Raw genomic sequence first — 19373 nt, 5'->3', positions numbered from 1 at the left:
TCCTCCTCCTCCTCCTCCTCCTCCTTCTATTATTATTATTGTTATTATACCTGGACTCTTCTGCTAGGCAAAGACAAACTTCCTGATATATTAAAAAACGTTTATGCAACCAACAGATTTGTGAACATGCTGTCCTTGTCTTAATTCATGTAAGAGCCACTAAAATGAAAATGGGGTATTTGCCAGACTGTAGGCTGAGAATGGTTTAGCTGAGTGTTTTACTGAATTTAAGCAATTAAAACAATTAAACGTTCCCAAAGCCAAACTCCAAACCACTTATACCCACCAAACAGTAAGCCAAACAATAAGACACAAACTCATCTCCTGGGAAAAATAAGGCCTAGGAGTGAAAAGCATAAATACTCTGAGTTCAGAACACCTCCTGGTTACTTTACTGGGCTCGACTGCACATAAACAGGATCTTTACCTCAAGATTCACAGAGAATGTGACCTCTAGGGATACACTAATTTAAACCAAAATATTGTTTTTAAAAGTATTTCATGAAATTTGTCATAAAGAAATTTTACTTGTGTATTTTTTTGTTTTTGTTCTTTATTTTTTATTTCTTTTTTTTCGTATTTTTTGTATAAGTATTTTTAAATATGGAAATAAACTTTTATTGCAGAATCTGAGCAAAGTATTTTCCCAGAGTGGAACTTGAAAACATTGTTTAAAATTGCTTGAAATAAATGACCACTGATGGAATCTTAAAAGGAGTCTTTGTTTTGATGAGGGTTTTTATTATTTTAAGGAACATTTGAACTGCATAAATAATCTTCCTAATAAATAATTTGGTATAAATGAGAGTTCCCAATCCACACCAGAGGAAACAAACTGAGTAAGGGAAAGATATACAATATTCTTGAAAGGAAAAAATGTTGAGTAAGATGCCAATTTTTCCCAATTTAAACTTATGGAAGCATTAAGCAAAATATACAATCATGTCCAATTTCAAAAATGGACTGAGTAGTATAATAAATCCATGCACATATCACCCAGCTTCAGGAGAATCAATCTATAGCTGCTCTGCTTTCAACTACATTCCAACTCTCTATAGTAAGATCCCACATTACTTTGAAGCAAACCCCAGACATTGTATTGTTATTATTACTATTATTATTATTATTATTATTATTATTATTATTATTATTATGTATTTTGAGACAGAGTCTCGCTCTGTTGCCCAGGCTGACGTGCAATGGTGCAATCTAGGCTCACTGCAACCTCCACCTCCCAGGTTCAAGCAATTCTCCTGCTTCAGCTTCCCGAGTAGCTGGAATTACTGGTGGGTGCCACCATGCCTGACTAATTTTTTTTTTTTTTTTTTTTGAGATGGAGTCTCACCCTAACACCCAGGCTGGAGTGCAGTGGTGCAATCTTGGCTCATTGCAACCTCTGCCACCTGGGTTCAGGCAATCCTACTGCCTCAGCCTCCCAAGTAGCTGGGATTACAGGCGTCTGCCACCACACCCAGCTAATTTTTGTATTTTTAGTGGAGATGGTGTTTCACCATCTTGGCCAGGCTAGTCTAGAACTCCTGACCTTGTGATCCACCTGCCTCAGCCTTCCAAAGTGCTGGGATTACAGGAGTGAACCACCACACCTGGCCCAGACATTGTATTGTTTTGTCCATAAATGCTTCATAATGTAGCTTTAAAACACTGGGAGTCTTTATAAACAATATAATTGCAATACCATAGTCATATATAAAGGCATTTAAAAAATCTTTCTTTTTTAAAACAATTTCAAGCTTACAAGTACAAGAAACACTTATATACTCTTTATCCAGATTCACCTTTGTTAACATTTTACCCCATTCTTGTGATTACTTGGTCATCTCTCTGACCTATGTGAGGGTACATTATATACATTCTGGTCCTTTCCCTTAAAAACAGTCTGTGTTTCCTAAGAGGAGGGATATTCTCTTATATAACTGCAGTATGGTTATAAATTTCATAAGTTTACATTGATACAATACTTACATTTAATCTACCATCCATATTCTAATCTTGTCAGTTGACTTAATTATGTTCATCATAGCATTTTTCACCTTCCAGTACAGGATCTAGTCTAGAGTCAGAGACTGTATTTTGTTTTCGTATCTGCTTAGTCTCCCTTAATCTAGAACCATGCTGCCTAATATGTCTATTTAAATTAAAATTGATTAAAATGAAATAACAATAAAAATTCAGCCAGGGGTGGTGGCTCATGCTTGTAATCCCAGTGCTTTGTGAAGCTGAGGCTGGAGGATTGCTTGAACCCAGAAATTTGAGACCAGCCTGAGCAACACAGCAAGACCCTATTTCTTTTTTTTTTTTTTTTTTTTTTTTTGAGATGGAGTCTCGCTCTGTTGCCCAGGATGGAGTGCAGTGCCACAATCTCAGCTCACTGCAACCTCCGCCTCCCAGGTTCAAGCAATTCTCCTACCTCAGCCTCCTGAGTAGCTGGGACTACAGGCGCACGCCACCAAGCCCAGCTAATTTTTTGTAATTTAGTAGAGACAGGGTTTCACTGTATTGCCCAGGCTGTTCTCAAACTCCTGAACTCAGGCAATCCACCCGCCTCAGCCTCCCAAAATGCTAGGATTACAGGCATGAGCCACTGCGTCCGGCAAAAGAATAATTTTTTTAAGCTAGCTGAGCATGGTGGCACCTGCCTATAGTCCCAGTTACAAGGGAGGCTGAGGCCAGAGGATCTTATGAGCCCAGGAGTTGGTGATTGTAGTGAGCTATGAGCTATGACTGTACCACTGCACTGCAGCCTGGGCAACAAAGCAAGAGCCTGTCTCTAACAACAACAAAAAAACGAAACAAAAATTCAGTTGCTGGGTTGCACTGGCTGTATCTCAAGTGCTCAATGGCCACATATGGCTCCTGACTACTGTACTGTCTGATGCAAACAGAGCATTCCATCAACCAGAGTGTCCCACTGGATAGTGATGGGCCAGAACATTTCCGTAGCCTCTCTTTGTGTTTTATGGCATAGCAATTTTGGAATAATACAGTCTCTTCTACTTGTTTTTAGTTTTTATGAGGTATAATTAACAAAAACCAAACTGCACATACTCAAGAAAAACAATCTGATGCATTTTGCATATGTATCCTGCCATGAAACCATCGCCACAATCAAAATAACGAGCATATGTATTACTCTTAAAACTTTCCTCCTGCCCCTTTCTAATTCATTCTTCCCCACCCTCTCCAGTCCCAAATAACCATTTATCTTCTATCCAGATAAATCAGTTTGCATTTTCTAGAATTTTATTTTTATCTTCTTTTTTTATCTCCCTACGGAATTTTAAATAAATGTAATCATATAGTATGTATTCTTTTTGGTCTGGTTTCTTTCATTCAGCATAATTATTTTGAGATTCATCCATATTCATATGGGTGTCAATAGTTTGTTCCTTTTTATTGCAGAGTAGTATTTCACTATGTGACTACAACACAATTTGTTTATCCATTCACTTGCTGAAGGGCTGTTTACCTGTTTCCAGTTTGGGGCTATCACAAATAAAGCAGCTATGAACATTAATGTGCAAGTTTTTGTGTGTACATATGCTTTCATTCCTCTTGCATAATGGCTGAGTCATATGGGACATGTATGCTTAACTGCTTAAACATTCCCACCAGCAATTTATGAGAGTTCCAGTTGCTCCATATCCTCATCAACATTTGGTAATTTCAGTCATTTTAGTGGGTATGATTATCTCAATATGACTTCACTTTGTATTTACCTAATGGCTAATGTTGTTGAATATATTTTCATATGCTTCTTTGCCACCTCCATATATTCTTTGGTGAAGTGTCTATTCAAATATTTTGCCCATTTTTATTGAGAGGCTTGTCTTTTTTTTTTTTTTTTTTGACAGAGTCTTGCTCTGTCACCCAGGCTGGAATGCAGTGGCGCAATCTCAGCTCACTGAAACCTCTGCCTCCTGGGTTCAAGCAATTCCCCTGCCTCAGCTTCCCAAGTAGCTAGGATTACAGGCACCTGCCACCATGCCTGGCTAATTTTTGTATTTTTAGTAGAGACAAAGTTTCACCACGTTGGCCAGGCTTGTCTCAAACTCCTGACCTCAAGTGATCCGCCCACTTTGGTCTCCCATTGTGCTGGGATTACAGGCATGAGCCACCGCGCCCAGTCTGAAAGGTATTTTTTAAATTTTATAGTTTGATTGTCCATTGTAAGTATATAAAACTTATTTTTGTATACTAATTTTGTGTCCTGCAACCTTGATAAATTCACTTGCTATTAAAAGTTCTAGTAGCTTTTTTGTAGATTCCATTGGATTTTCTACATAGGTGATCGTGTTATCTGTTAATAAAGATGGGGTTTTTTTTACAATCTAAGTATCATTTATTTATCTTTCTCTGTCTTATTGCACCGGCTAGAACTTCCAGTATAATATTAAATAGAAATGGTATGAGTGGACATTGTTTTATTCCTGATCTGAAAAGAAATTTTGTTCCTGAAAGGAAAAGAAAATTTATTCCTGAAAGAAAGCAATGTCTTTCACTATTAAGTATGATGTTAGCTGATGGTTTTTTCATTGATGTACTTTATCAGATTGAGGCAGTTACCTTCATTCCTAATTTGCTGAAAGTTTATTTAAAGAATAAATGAATGTCAGATCTTATCCAATGTCTTTTCTGCATCTATTGAGATGGCTTTTTAGTATGTTAATATTATGAATTACATCGATTGAGTTTTGAATGTTAAGCCAACTTTGAATTCCTGGAATTCACTTGGTCATGATGTATTGTACTTTTTAATATATTGTTAAATTTGATTGCTAGAAACTATTTAAAGAAGTTTTGCAGGTATTTCATGAGACATATTTGTATATAGTTTTCTTTTTTTATGTCTTTCTTTTCTGATTTGGGCATCAGGGCAATGATAGCCTCATAGAATGAGTTGAAAATTGTTTTTCCTCTTCAATTTTTTGGAATAATTTGTGTAGAATTAGTATTAGTTTTTCTTCAAATGTTTGGTAGAATTCACCAGTTAAGCCAACTAGGTTTGAAGTCTTCTCTGTGGGAAGGTTTTAAAGTGCACATTCCATTTCTTTTAATAGATAGAGATCTATTCAGACTTTTTTTTTTTTTTTTTTTTTCCAGTCTGTCAGGGCACAGGGTCTTACCCTGTTGCCCAGGCTGGAGTGCAGTGGTGTGATCATGGCTCACTGAAGCCTCAACCTCCCAGGCTCACGCAACCCTTCTGCCTCAGCCTTTTGAGTAGCTGGGACTACAGGCACTTGCTACCTTGCCCAGTTAATTTATTTTTTGTAGAGATGGGGTCTTGCTATGTTGCTCAGGCTGATCTAGAACTCCTGGCCTCAAGCAATCCTCCCACCTCAGCCTCCCAAAGTTCTGGGATTACAGGTATGAGCCACCATGCCCAGCCTCTATTTATTCTTGGTCTTTCAAGGAATTTGTTCATTTCATCTAAGTTGTCAAAGTTATTGGCATAAATTTGTTCATGATTTTTCTGTATATATATATGTGTGTGTGTATACATGTATATGTATGTGTGTATACATCTATATGTATGTGTGTATGCATGTATGTGTGTGTGTGTGTGTGTATATATATATATATATATTTTTTTTTTTGGTGGAGATGGGCTCTATGTTGCCCAGGCTGGTCTTGAACTCCTTGCCTCAAGTGATCCTCCTGCTTTGGCCTCCCAAAGTGTTCAGATTACAGGCATGATCCACCATGCTTGGCCTGTATTATCCTTCAAAGTTTGTAGGATATGTATTGATGTCCACTTTCTCATTCCTGATATTAGTAATTTGTGTCTTCTCTCTTTTTTCTTCCTTGACTAGTCTGGTTAGACATTTATCAATATTTTTAATCTTCTAAAAAAACCACATTTTGGTTTTTACCAATTTTCTCTATTGCTTTTATGTCTTCTATTCCTTTTATTTTAGCTCAGATCTTTATTATTCCCTCTCTCTTCAATGTCTCATGTATGAAGACATGTTCAGTTCCCTGTCTATTCATTCATTCAGTAAACACTCCTGAGCATTCACCATGGGGCAGGCACTAGGATCAGCACTGAACAAAGAGGCACAGTTCTTGCTTCATGAAATTTGTAGGATTCCCTTACAATCACTTATATTGGAAAATATTCATTAATCAAATAATAACACCAATAAATATACATTTATAAATTAGATATATATATAATTGGATAATTTTATGAAGAACAGGTATTAAAGACATGATAAAAAAGCATAAAGAATAAATTTTCTCCTAGAAAATCAGCAAAATATTTTAAAGTTGCCCCCTTAAGAAACACTTTTTTTTCTTCAACTTTTAAGTTCTAGGGTACATGTGCAGAATGTGCAGGTTTGTTAGGTAAATATGTGCCATGATGGTTTGCTGCACAGATCAGCGCATCACCCAGGTATTAAACCCAGCATCTATTAGCTATTCTTCTGGATGCTTTCCCTCTCCCGCTTCCTGCTACAGGCCCCAGTGTGTGTTGTTCCCTACCATGTGTCCATGTGTTAAGATGAAATAGACAAATTCCTTTTTCACTGCTGGTGGGAATGTAAACTAGTACAACTACTATGGAAAACAGTGTGGAGATTCCTCAAAGAACTAAAAGTAGATCTTCCATTTGATCCAGCAGTCCCACTACTGAGTATCTACCCAGAGGAAAATAAGTCATTATATGAAAAAGATACTTGCATACCCATGTTTATAGCAACACAATTTGCAATTGCAAAAATATGGAACCAGCCCCAATGCCCATCAATCAACAAGTGGATAAAGAAAATATAGTGTCTATATACACCATGGAATACTACTCGGCCATAAAAAGGAACAAAATAATGACATTTGCAGCAACCTAGAAGGAGTTGGAGACCATTATTCTAAGTGAAGTAACTCAGGAATGGAAAACCAAATATCCCACTTCTCACTTTTAAATGGGAGCTAAGCTTTAAGGCATAAGAATGATACAATGGACTTGGGGTGGGAGGGTGGTGAGGAATAAAAGGCTACACATTCGGTATTACATATCCTGGTCAGGTGATGGGTGTACTGAAAATCTCAGAATCACCACTAAAGGACTTGTCCATGTAACCAAACACCACCTGTTCCCCAAAAACCTATTGAAATCATAAATAATTTAATTTAAAAATAAAAATTGCTCCTTAAACACTTATGGTAGAGTATAAATCGGTACAACGTTTTTGGAAAATAATTTTGAATATGTATCAAAAGCCTTAAAAATGTTAATAGCCTCTGACTCAATAAATTTTCTTTTTTGTTGTGTTCCTAAGAAAATGATCAGAAAAAAGAGATTCAAGCATAAGAATGTTTATCACAATACTATTTGAGCAGCCAAAAAAACCTGAATACATTCTGACATATACCTTTAATAGAATTTTACACAGACATTAAAATGTTTTTGATAACGTTGAAGTGACATGTCAAAATGCTTATGATTTATTGTTATACTACATGATCTCAACTCTATAAAAATAAATCCATATACATACATTAAAAAAGACTGGAGAGAAATGTTCCAAATTGGCATAAACAATGGTTATCAGCTAGGTGCAGCAGTGTGCGCCCATAATCTCAACACTTGGGAGGCTGAGGCAGAAGGACTGCTTGAGCTGAGGAGATCAAGACCAGCCTGGGCAACACGGTGAGAACCCCGTCTCACAAAACAAAATGAAACACAAAAACAATGGTTTTCTCTGGGTGATAGCATCACAAATCATTTTATTTCATAGAATTGCATTTCTATAGGAACCAGTTTCCCTCAACGAGCCTGTATTACTTTTGTAATCAGAAAAAAAGGTACTAAAAATAAATGTACACATTTGTAATTGTGAAACTAGTTGCCATGGAAAATGGCCCAAATAATATACAAAAAAGAACAATGGGCGGGTGCCATGGTTCACACCTGTAATCCCAGCACTTTGGGAGGCAGAGGCGGGTGGATCATGAGGTCAGGAGATCGAGACCATCCTGGCTAACACGGTGAAACCCCATCTCTGCTAAAAATACAAAAAATTAGCCGGGTGTGGTGGCAGGCACCTGTAGTCCCAGCTACTTGGGAGACTGAGGCAGGAGAATGGTGTGAACCCGGGAGGCAGAGCTTGCAGTGAGCCGAGATAGGGCCACTGCACTCCAGCCTGGGCGACCAGTTAGACTCCGTCTAAAAAAAAAAAAAAAAGAAAAGAAAAAAAAAAAAAAAAAAAAGGACCATATAGGAAGTGTCCTGTGATTTACAGAAGAAAATAATCAGGGAACATTGCTGAAAACAATATATATATCTTCAGGTACATATCTGCTACAGTTTGGATGTTTGTTCCCATAAACTTCATGTTAAAATTTAATCCCCAGTGTTGGAGGTGGGGCTTAATGGGAGGTGTTTGGGTCCTGGTGGGGAATCCCTGATGAATAGCTTGGTGCTGTCCTCACAGTAATGAGTACGTTGGCTCTGTTAGTTCTCATGAGAGCTGGTTGTTAAAAAGAACCTGGCACCTCCCCATCCTTTCTCTCTTGCTTCCTCTCTCACCATGTGACCTCTGCACAGGTCGGCTCCACATCACCTTCCGCTGTGAGTGGAAGCAGCCTTAGGCTTTCACTAGATGCCCAATCTTCCAGCCAGCAGAATCATAAGCCAAATAAACCTTATTTTCTTTATAAATTACCCAGTCTCAGGTGTTCCTTTATAGCAACACAAATGGACTAAAACAATATCCATTTTGTACTGGTGCTGTGTGATAGTATCACAGATCATTTTATTTCATAGAATTTCATTTCTACCTCTGCCTGAGGTTTCCTCCCTCTGTCACTGCCTTCAAATCTTTAATCAAAGGCTAGTATTACTTTGCTGTTGAGACCTGTAGTATTCTCTTATCCTGCTCCAATAGAATGTAGGCTCCATAAGGACAGATATTGGTGGGGTTTTTTTGGTCTGTATAATTTATTACTACATGCCCAGTGTCTACAATCATATCTGACACATAGTAGCTACTCAACAAATATTTTGTGGAATGAATAAAGGTTATTGGTATTACTCTTACTGGAGTGTGTTTTTTGAGGGTTTAGATAAACATTGCACACCAAGAAGGAATGGGGGACATTACGAATGAAAGACAGCCCTCATGCCCTCCATAAGGCTTCTTCCCAGCAAACTGTTTAAAAACTTCCTTCTAGGAGGATCTCAGTTCAACAATCAGCATCCTGTGGTTACAGACATTTGGCCAGTTACACACCCAACCAATCATTCCTTGAGCACAAATTTCTCCACACACAAATTGGTCAAATGCTTATTAAAGTTTAGATAGTCGCTACTACATTTTCCATGTCTGGCTAGTCTACTAAATGAAATAAATTTACTCTCATATGACTCATTCTTAGTGGCCACAAAGAATGCAAGTAGCCAAATTTGTTTTGTTCATTTCTAAGAGAAAGGAAATAGATATCAGCTCCGTCTAGGGAATCACTTTCTAAGAGTCAGAGCTATACAAAGTGGAATGAACTGCCATGGGGTATAGTGAATATCCTGTCAGTGGGGATATTCAAGTGCAGGTTGGATGATGGCACAGTGAGGGTATTGTAGGATGGATAGTTGGGCAAGAACTAGGTTGAACTTTAAGGCTTCTTCCAGCTGAAAGTGTTTGATTTATGCACATAGGGAGTCACAAAAGTGGCATATTACAGGCTGTAGGAAGGTAGTGGCACTCAGTATGTTAACTATGCCCTGGCCAAGAAACCTGACAATCGATACTTTGTAGTTCTTCTATTGCTGATTCAGTATAAAATTATTTCCGGCCAGGAATGGTGGCTCATCTCAGCACTTTGGGAGGCCAAGCTGGCAGAATCACTTGAGGTCTGGAGGTCTAGTCCAACCTGAGCAACATAGCAGACATCATCTCTATTTTAAAAAGTTTATTTCCTTCTGTGTTTTGTTTTTAGTGCAAACACAAACATATCCATTCAGTGCCTTACTCTGTGCAGAGCATTCTTGTTTGAAAAATAAGGATGGAAACGTCAACCAAGTTATCACTGGAGACTGAAAATCAATGAACATAATGACCTCCAAGTACGAAAATAATAAATGGCAACATGCAAAAGATGGTGTCCACAATTGCCTTTATGCATCATTACAGGCATTAGATGATTGAGCATTAGACTCAAAGCCCACAGTCTCCTTGCTACCAAAAACATGAATCCCTGTCCAGCGGACTGAAGTCCTCTATAGATCTTTCTGGTGAAAAGACCCTGGATATCTGAGAGTGTTCTTTCTCATGCTTGGCTAAAGAGTAAGGGTTTCAATTTAGATCTCAAAAAGTCTTGCTACCAGATGACCAGCAATTCCACTTCTGGGTATAAAAACCCACAAGAACTGAAAGCAAGGACTGGAACACTCATGTTTATAGTAGCATTATTCACAATAGGCAAAAGATGGAAGTAGGCCAAATGTCCATCAACAGATGAATAAACAAAATGGGGTATATACATACAACTGAATACTATGCAGTCTTAAAAAGGAAGGAAATTCTGATATATACTACAACACAGATAAACCTTGAGGACGTTATGCTAAGTGAAATATGTCAGACAGCAAAGGACAAATACCGTACAATCCCACTTACATGAAGTACCGAGAGTGGTGAAATTCACAGACAGAAAGTAGAATGGTGGTTGGCAGGGCAGGCAATGGGGAGTTATTGTTCAATGGGTACAGTGTTTCAGTTTGGGATGATGAAAATTTCTGGAGATGGATGGTGAGGATAGTTATAGCTGGGTGGAAATCAGGTGACCCCAGCCAAGGGGTGTGGTCTGGAGAGGCAGGAAGGAGACAGGCTAAGATATGTGTTTTTCACAATGTGAATGTATTTAATGCCACTGAATGGGTACAGCGGTAAATTTTCTATTATGTATGTTTTACAACAATACCAAAAAAAAAAAGTCTTCCTAACATTTTGCAAACTGATGGTACCTGTTTCCACCTTTCTCCCCTCTAGCTTTGGATGGGCTGCTCTAAGGTAAGAAATTGATATAAAGGTAGTGCTTTTTTGAACAACACTTACAGATTTCAAATTATAGTACTAGTTCATGAACATGAAGCCCTATTATGTACATTTTGGGTTAATCATAAATTAACCATGCTTGGTTTATTACATTGACTAGTCTACATTTTTTAGACAATAATTGCATACGTACTAATTGGATTTGCTTTCAAATATACTTTTGGTTAAAAATATAGGCTGAAATTTAAGAAACTGAGTTTATTTTATTTTTTGCAAGTTTATAAGAAGTAGAATTAAAAAAAAAAATCTTTCAACGTCAGAGCAGTAGCCAGGCTGTCTTGGCTGGAAGCCAGTGGGAGGCCTTCGTACTAACAGGGTGGCCGCCTCGGTTCTGAGCTTCTGCCTCTATCCTGTTTCTGTAATTTTAACTGGTCCCTGTTTATCAGTTCTTGTCCCCGCCACAGATCTGGAGCACTCCTGAGTGTTTCATTCTTACGACTGGGCTTTTGCCTTACTTTCTACTTTTAGCTTTCCAAGTACTCTGTCTCCTCTCTTCCTCTTGTCTCCCTCCTCCGGGGTCTGGCTCCTGCCCACCCCAAGCATGGTGGGAAGAGGGCTCTTCTAAGGGATGTACTGCCCTGAGGCTGCCTGCCGGAACCCTCCGATCTCCCAGCACTCTTCCCTGCCCACGCATTGGGGCGGCCCACTTCTGGGTCTTGATTCTGACAACTGCACTGCTGGGCTCGCTGCCTAGCTGGTGAGACCTCACAGCTGGATCAGCCCCTCCCGTGGCTCCTAGCCAAACCTCCTCTCCCAGTCCCCCTAGGCTGCGGTATCTACTTCCAGGGTCTGATTCCAGGGCTCCAACACTCTCCTTGCCTGCACCACCCTGGGCTGGGGATCTGGGACAGGAGGCATGCTGAGCCACAGGGTGGGGAAGAGGGTGCCACTCTGGGAACTAGGGCTGGTGCTGGGGTAGAAATCAGGTGACCCCAGCCAGGGGGTGCAGTCTGGAGAGGCAGGTAGGAGACTGGCTAGGCCATGTGTTTTTCTCCAGCCCTCATCCTTGCAAGGCAGCATCTCACCTGTTCTGGTCTAACTGGTCTCCTTCCTCTAACTCCTGCTGTGGTCCTGGTTGCATCATACTGTAGGCTGTTGGTCACATAACTCCTGGCACCATGACTCAGCTACTCAGTGTGGCTATGGCTAGGGTCCCTCACCAGCCTACAGTAGAAATCCTGAACGGTTTATGCACCTTTAAACTTAGCCCAGACATGTGGTATATGCACAATAAATAAAAATTTAGGGTTTTGGAGACCAGGTGTGGTGGCTCATGGTGACCATAATTCCAGCACTTTGGGAGGCTGAGGTGGGAGGATTGCTTGAGCCCAGGAGTTGGAAGCTGCAGTGAGCTAGGACTGCACCACTACACTCCAGCATGGGTGATAGAGCAAGATCCTATTTCTAAAAAACATAATGATAATAAATAAAGAAATAAAGTCTTTGAAGCCTACATCGCCCCTTTTTAGCCTTTTTTTTTTTTTTTTTTTTAAGACAAGGTCTTACTGGGTCATCCAGGCTGGAGTGCAGTGGTGCCATCATGACTCACTACAGCCCCAGCCTCCCAGGCTCAACTAGTGGTCTTCCCACCTGAGCCTCCCAAGTAGCTGGGAGTACAGACACTTGTCACCATGCCTGGCTAATTAAAAAAAAAAAAAAAGTTTTTGTAGAAATAGGGTCCCTCCATATTACCAGGGCTGGCCTCAAACTCCTGGGCTCAAGTAATCCTCCTGCTTCTCTTTCCAAAGTGCTGGGATTACAGGCGGGAGCCACTGTGCCCAGCCTCATTTAGTCTTCAAGATTATGCTATGGCCGGGTGCTCTGGCTCATGCCTGTATTCCCAGCACTTTGGGAGGCTGAGGTGGGTGGATCTCTTGAGGTCAGGGATTAGACACCAGCCTGGCTAATATAGTGAAACACCATTGCTATCAAAAAATACCAAAAAAATTAGCTGGGTGTGGTGGTGCGAGCCTATAGTCTCAGCCATTCGGGAGGCTGAGGTGGGGGAATCGCTTGAATCCAGGAGGTGGAGGTTGCAGTGAGCCGAGATTGCATCACTGCTCTCCAGCCTGGGTGACATCAAGTAAGACCCAGTGTCAAAAAAAAAAAGGAAAGAATAATGCTATGTAGTAGGCAGTATTATCATTCTCTATGGTAACTGAGGAAACTGAGGCATAAATAACTTGCCCAAGATCACCAAGAGAAAAAGCAGAGAAGCTGGGATTGGAACCAAGGCTGGCTGCTGACAGCCCACGACCTCCTCTTTGATGAGGAACACTGACTCATCAGCCCAACAACCACAACTCCCCAACCACAACGACAGCCCAGGCTGCTATTTTATAGTTCAGAATATTCAGAAGGGAAGGGAGACCAGGAACACAAAAGCCCACTCATTCATTTACTTACTCTTTCAATAAACAAAACAAATAAACCACAGTATACTCCAGTCATGCACGGGGCATGGAGACTACAGTTCTCTGCCCGGTTCACATCTTCGACTTCTTTCCTTCTCCTGGAACCCCCACCTCACCCTTTTCTGCCTAATGAATGACAGCTCCACTTCCAAGACTCAGCCACAGTATCTTCTCCATTAACGACCTTGCCTTATTCATTTCTATTGGCACATGGCTGGGGCTCCAGAAATGTATGCTTTTGACCTAATGTGTCCCTTATAGTTCCATACATCACCCACACCTCCAGCTCTGGTGTTTGTAAGCTGCTGACATTTAGGTATTGAAGAGTAGGAAGTAAGTTTATGTTGAAAAAGGTTTTGTGCAGACGTATCCTGTTTTACATAATGAATACATTTTAGCATTTTAGAAAGGTTGTAGGTACCTACCTGAACTTTTTATGAATTAAAATCCTGTTTTCTCACTGATGCATGTCTCTGAGGTGCCTTACCTTATTCTAGACTGTTATTAAAGTTCACTTTTTATAAATGCTTGGCCCTAATACTTAAAAAACAAGCTTTTCTCAAGCGATCCTCCCTATAGAAGGATAATAATCCATACACAATCCCTTAAGTCTCCTGATGTACCTTTATATTTAATAGAACACTTTTGGAATCTTTTTGCAACTAGTTATTATCTTTTTTGCAAAACTAATGATCATCTTTAATTTATAGAGTTTTATGTTCAGATTTTGGGAGCTGAAATTAATTCTGATTTTTATGTATATAGTTAAAATCAAATCGAACTAAATATCTCAAACAAAAAATGAGCAGTTCTTTGCAAACTGCCATCCACCAGAAGAAACCACTTACGATTCTTTTTGGCTCAGCGATTTTCTTGTGTGGAGTCAGAGCTAAAGCCCACAAGCCACAAAGCTTCAATGAAAACATTTCAAGCCCTGTTAGTGCTGATGGGCACAGTCAGGCTGAGTTAGCATGAAGTAAGTTCGTCTGATTGTCAGCATGCTCAGCAGATGCTGAAGGAACAGTCATGGTACCTTCATCATATTCCCTGAATAGTGATGTTGAGATACAGTGGTCTATGGTCTTAAGCCAAGTCATGAAAGTCCTGAGAGAAGAGGAATGGGGCAAAAGGTATTAGACCCCCATGACATAATTATATGCTAATCTATACTTGAGAGATTTCCATGGCCATAGTTACCACAGCAATAACATCAACATTTCTCTGTGTGTGCGTATGTGTGTAACTTACTTGTGCACGTTTTTTTATCTGGGTTAAGGGCAAATCCTTCATGGCACTGGCAAAGGTAGGAGCCATCAGCATTTACACATTCATGTTCACATCCGTGGTTTTCTGAAGCACAGTAGTCCACAGCTGGAGAGAATAAAACACATTCAGAATTAGAAATGCAAACGGAGGAAAAGGGAAAGGTAGGATGAGGGCATACTGATGACAGACATTAACTAGGATTAATATTATTGCCCCCAAAAAGAGTAGGATAAACAGATATGAACTCAAGGTCTCTGCCCTCCTCAAAAAAAAAAAAAAAAAAAAATCAGGAGTCTATATCAGGCAATTCATACAGGAAGATAAACTAAAGAACAAGTGAACTATTGTATTTAAAAGTTAAAGAACTGCAAATCAAAATCATCACAAGGTGCACTTACAGCTAGTAAACTGGCAAAAATAAGATGAGAGAAAACCCAGTGGTAGAAAGGCAGCAGTGTTATTAATGGTGGGGGCATTATAAATTGAGAAAGATCCTTTCAGAAGGCAATTTGACAATGTTCACCCTGGATGTGAAACCCAAAGAAACAGCTGGGAAAAGGGTGAAATTACATACAATAAGCTATTAATAGTGTTGTTTACAACAACAAAAAATCCTAGAAAATAAGATGAACATTGAATAAGGGTAAATGGTTTAATAATGTATGAGAAAATACACTGGCTGATTTTTCATTAGTTCCACAAATATTTCCTGAGTACCTACTATGGGCCAGGGCCTGTTTTAGGTGCTAGGGATAGAACGAGTAACAAAATAATCCAAAATTCCAGCCCGAGGAGCTTACATTTGGATAATGATGGTGGAACTGGGGAACAGACAAGAAATAAAATAAGTAAATAGCATAGACTATTAGGAAATAAAGAAAATTCTGGAGAAAAACAAAACAATGAATAGGAGCAGGATCAGTGGGGGAGTGGGTAGCCGGTGGGATGTAATAGAGGTGGTCAGGAAAGGCCTCTCTGAGAAGGTGGGTGGTTAGGAATAGTGCTGACTAACATACGAGCCATGAGGGTATCTGGGAGATAGTATCTTGGGCAAAAGAAACAGCAAGTGTGAAGGCCAAGAGGTGGGACTCTGCTTGATGGGCTGGAGGATCAGCAAAGAGGCCAGGGTGGCTGGAGGAGGGAGAGAGGTAGGAGATGAGAAGGGGGCAGTCAGGAGGGACCCATGGGCCATGCAAGGACCTCAGCTTTTAGTCTGAATGAGTTGGGAGTCACTGCAGGGCTCTGGACCCATGAGTCAAGAATAGACTGAGAGGGCAAATGTGAGAGTGGAAAACCAGTAAGGAAGTGACTCCAGTGATCCCAGGGGGGATGGGTGGAGGCTTAAACCAGGATGTTGCAGGGGATGAGGGGCAGTGGTGTTCTGGAAGGTATGGGTTGAATTGTGTCCCCCAAAAAGACATGTTGGAGTCCTAAACCCTGGTACCTACTAATGTGGTCTTATTTGGAAATAGGGTCTTCGCAGAAGTAACCAAGTTAAAATGTGCTCGTTAGGGTGGTGAGCTGTAATTAATATGACTGGTGTTCCCAAACACCTCCCAGCAGGCCCCACCTCTGACACTGGGGATCAAATTTATTTTCTCTTTTTTCTTTTTTTTTTTTTTTTTTGAGACAGGGTCTCAGTTTGTCACCCAGGCTGGAGTGCAGTGGCACCACCTCTGCTCACTGCAGCCTCAACCTCCTGAATTCAAGCGATCCTCCTGCCTCAGCCGTCCAAGTAGCTGGGACTACAGGTGTGCACCACTACACCCATTTAATTTTTATATTTTTAATAGGAACAGGGTTTCGCCATGTGGGCCAGGCTGGCCTCAAACTCCTGAGTTCAAGAGATCCACTCGCCTCAGCCTCCCAAAGTGCTGGGATTACAGGCATGAGCCAATGTGCCTGGCCACAGAGATCAAATTTCAACACGAGACCTGGTGAAGCCAAATAAACCATATCCAAACCAGAGCACAGCTCTAGCAAACTAATACACCCGGTAAATATTGAAGATGGGCTAACAGGATTCCTGTTGGGTTAGAGATGAAATGAGAAAAAGAGAGTGCACCTAGGATCGACTCTGGGGTCGACAGAGCAAGACCCTGTCTCAAAAAAAAAAAAAGAAAAAGTTTTTGGAAATCCCAGCTACTTGGGAGACTGAGGCAGGGCAATCATTTGAGCTGAGGAGCTTAAGACAAGTCCCTTTTCAAAAAAAAAGTACTCCCTACAATGTTTTAGGATATATTAGTATCAAAAGTGTGTAAATAATAACAAGGAAATAGAATCTACAAAATTAATACACATGTGAAATTTTAAAAAGCAAAACCACGCATGGAGAAGATAATGACATATTTAGCACAGTAATAAAAAGATGCAAAGGGAAACACTAAAGATTTGTAAAGGGTAATAACCTGTGTTAAGTTTATTCTTTTGCTCCAAAGCTTCATTAAGTTTCAGTCCAGGCCGGGAGTGGTGGCTCACGCCTGTAATTCCAGCACTTTGGGAGGCCAAGGCGGGTGGATCACCAGAGGTCAGGAGTTCGAGACCAGCCTGGCCAACATGGCGAAACCCTGTCTCTACTAAAAATACAAAAATTAGCTGGGCATGGTGGTGGGTGCCTGTAATCCCAGCTACTCAGAAGGCTGAGGCAGGAAGAATTGCTTGAACCTGGGAGACGAAGGTTGCAGTGAGCCAAAATTGCACCACTACACTCCAGCCCGGGCGACAGAGCAACACTCTGTCTCAAAAAAAAAAAAAAAGTTTCAGTCAAAATATTGTTTTTGTAACTTCAGCTCCCTAAAGAGTTCTAGTAGAACCTAGTATTTGCAGGTTAAATTCACAAGTCATTATGTTGGGGATAGGGCATTCATGTCGTCTCAGGGTCTGAACGTCAGGGAACGTTAGCCGCTTGCTAGAGTGGAGTCATAACGACTGAGCTAGCACCACCTCCTTCTAACAGTTCATTTCTCATTTCTCAAGAACCAAGGGATCATTAAATTAATCAACGGTGATACTGGGAACACTGAGATCAAGGAAGGCTAAACCCTGGCACATGGTCCAGTCTGTTTGTCAAAGGAGTTGGCCATACCAGAGCCTGCATGGGCCTGTGTTAGCAGGCAACAATCCCCAGCCTCAACTTCCTCATGCTGGGCTCGACTCACCATCATGAAACTCTCCCAATCCCGGATATGGGTGCCTGCCGTCAGTCATCCAGTCCTATCTATGGCCACCCGCTTCTTAGTATCCCCTACAAAAAAAGGAGCCGCTGATCTGACTTCCAACTTATAGGACATTGATGGTGCTGCGATGATGAGTGGTCAGGTCACTACACCTAAAAGTCAGAAACTCAGACTCTACCTCTCTCTTGAACATCCTCTCTTATACCATGGGCTATAATCTGAGCCCGGCCACTTCTGTCCCTCAGAGGGATACCTCATAATTATGCTGGCCCCATAATTTAGACTAATGTAATAATTAGAGAGGTGTTGAAGGCTTGGCTTAGGCTTCGGATCTAAGCCACATACTCTAAACTCTCCCCTTTTCCAGAATGTTTTAGAATAGAGTATCCACATTGGCTCAGGTGTTTAAAAAAGAAAGTTGTACTAAGATGCTCTTTTAATTGATAACTCTTTAGCCAACTCCTGATCAAGCAATGCTTTCATTCCCTCTGACCATATGAATCCTGATAACCCAGGGCATGCTACACGCTCAAGGCAGTTAGAACACCTGTGTTTTAAACACCTGTGGCCGGGCATGGTGGCTCACGCCTGTAATCCCAGCACTTTGGGAGGCCAAGGCGGGTGGATTATGAGGTCAGGAGATCGAGACCATCCTGGCTAACACAGTGAAACCCCGTCTCTACTAAAGAAGACAAAAAATTAGCTGGGTGTGGTGGCAGGCGCCTATAGTCCCAGCTACTCGGGAGGCTGAGGCAGGAGAATGGTGTGAACCCAGGAGGCGGAGGTTGCAGCGAGCCGAGATTGCACCATTGCACTCCAGCCTGGGCGACGGAGTGAGATTCCGTCTCAAAAAATAAAAATAAATAAAAATAAAACATCTGTACATGCCTCGCAATGGCTGGCTTGTATGCTGATAAAGCAGCCTTGGTGGAACACATGGGCTCTAGGACACCTGTGTACTTCTTCCATTGACTGAGATGTATTTTTATAAACATTGGTTCTCAAAGTGTGGTCTGTGAACCAACTGCATCAACTATCGCTTAAGAACTTGTCAGTAATGCCCATTCTCAGGCTGCATCCCAGACCTACTGATCAGAAGCTTTGGGAGTAGGACCCGGGAATACGTGTTTTAGCAAGCCCTCCAGGTGATTCTGAGGCATTGCTAACATTTGAGAGCCATTGTTAGAGGCAAGGTTGCTTTTGTTTCCCAACCTGTATATGTCATTTGTACATGTTATTGTAAGTAATTTAAATATTATAAAAACTGGGCTGGGGCCAGACATGGTGGCTCAAGCCTGTAATCCCAGCACTTTGAGAGGCCAAGGCAGGCAGATCACAAGGTCAGGAGTTCAAGACCAGCCTGTCCAACGTGGTGAAACCCCGTCTCTACTAAAAATACAAAAATTAGCTGGGCGTGGTGGCAGGCACCTGTAATCCCAGTTACT

At 40.9% G+C, this 19373-nt stretch overlaps 1 protein-coding gene across 3 annotated transcripts in view; it reads right to left on the bottom strand.

Annotated features, from left to right (window-relative positions):
- The window catches only part of LOC111520882 (matrilin-2), a 178700-nt gene that overhangs the window by 43011 nt on the left and 116316 nt on the right, over positions 1-19373 (bottom strand). For all 3 annotated transcript variants that reach the window (XM_026454937.2, XM_026454938.2, XM_023183973.2), the window contains exon 6: positions 14735-14857. In XM_026454937.2, the coding sequence (XP_026310722.1) occupies positions 14735-14857 (123 nt within the window). The remainder of the gene's footprint in view (positions 1-14734; positions 14858-19373) is intronic.

The sequence above is a fragment of the Piliocolobus tephrosceles genome, chromosome 7 (genome assembly GCF_002776525.5).
Source record: "Piliocolobus tephrosceles isolate RC106 chromosome 7, ASM277652v3, whole genome shotgun sequence".
Classification (NCBI taxonomy): Eukaryota; Metazoa; Chordata; class Mammalia; order Primates; family Cercopithecidae; genus Piliocolobus; species Piliocolobus tephrosceles.
Note: the sequence above shows the minus strand (reverse complement) of the source record. Positions and strands in the feature narration are given on the sequence as shown.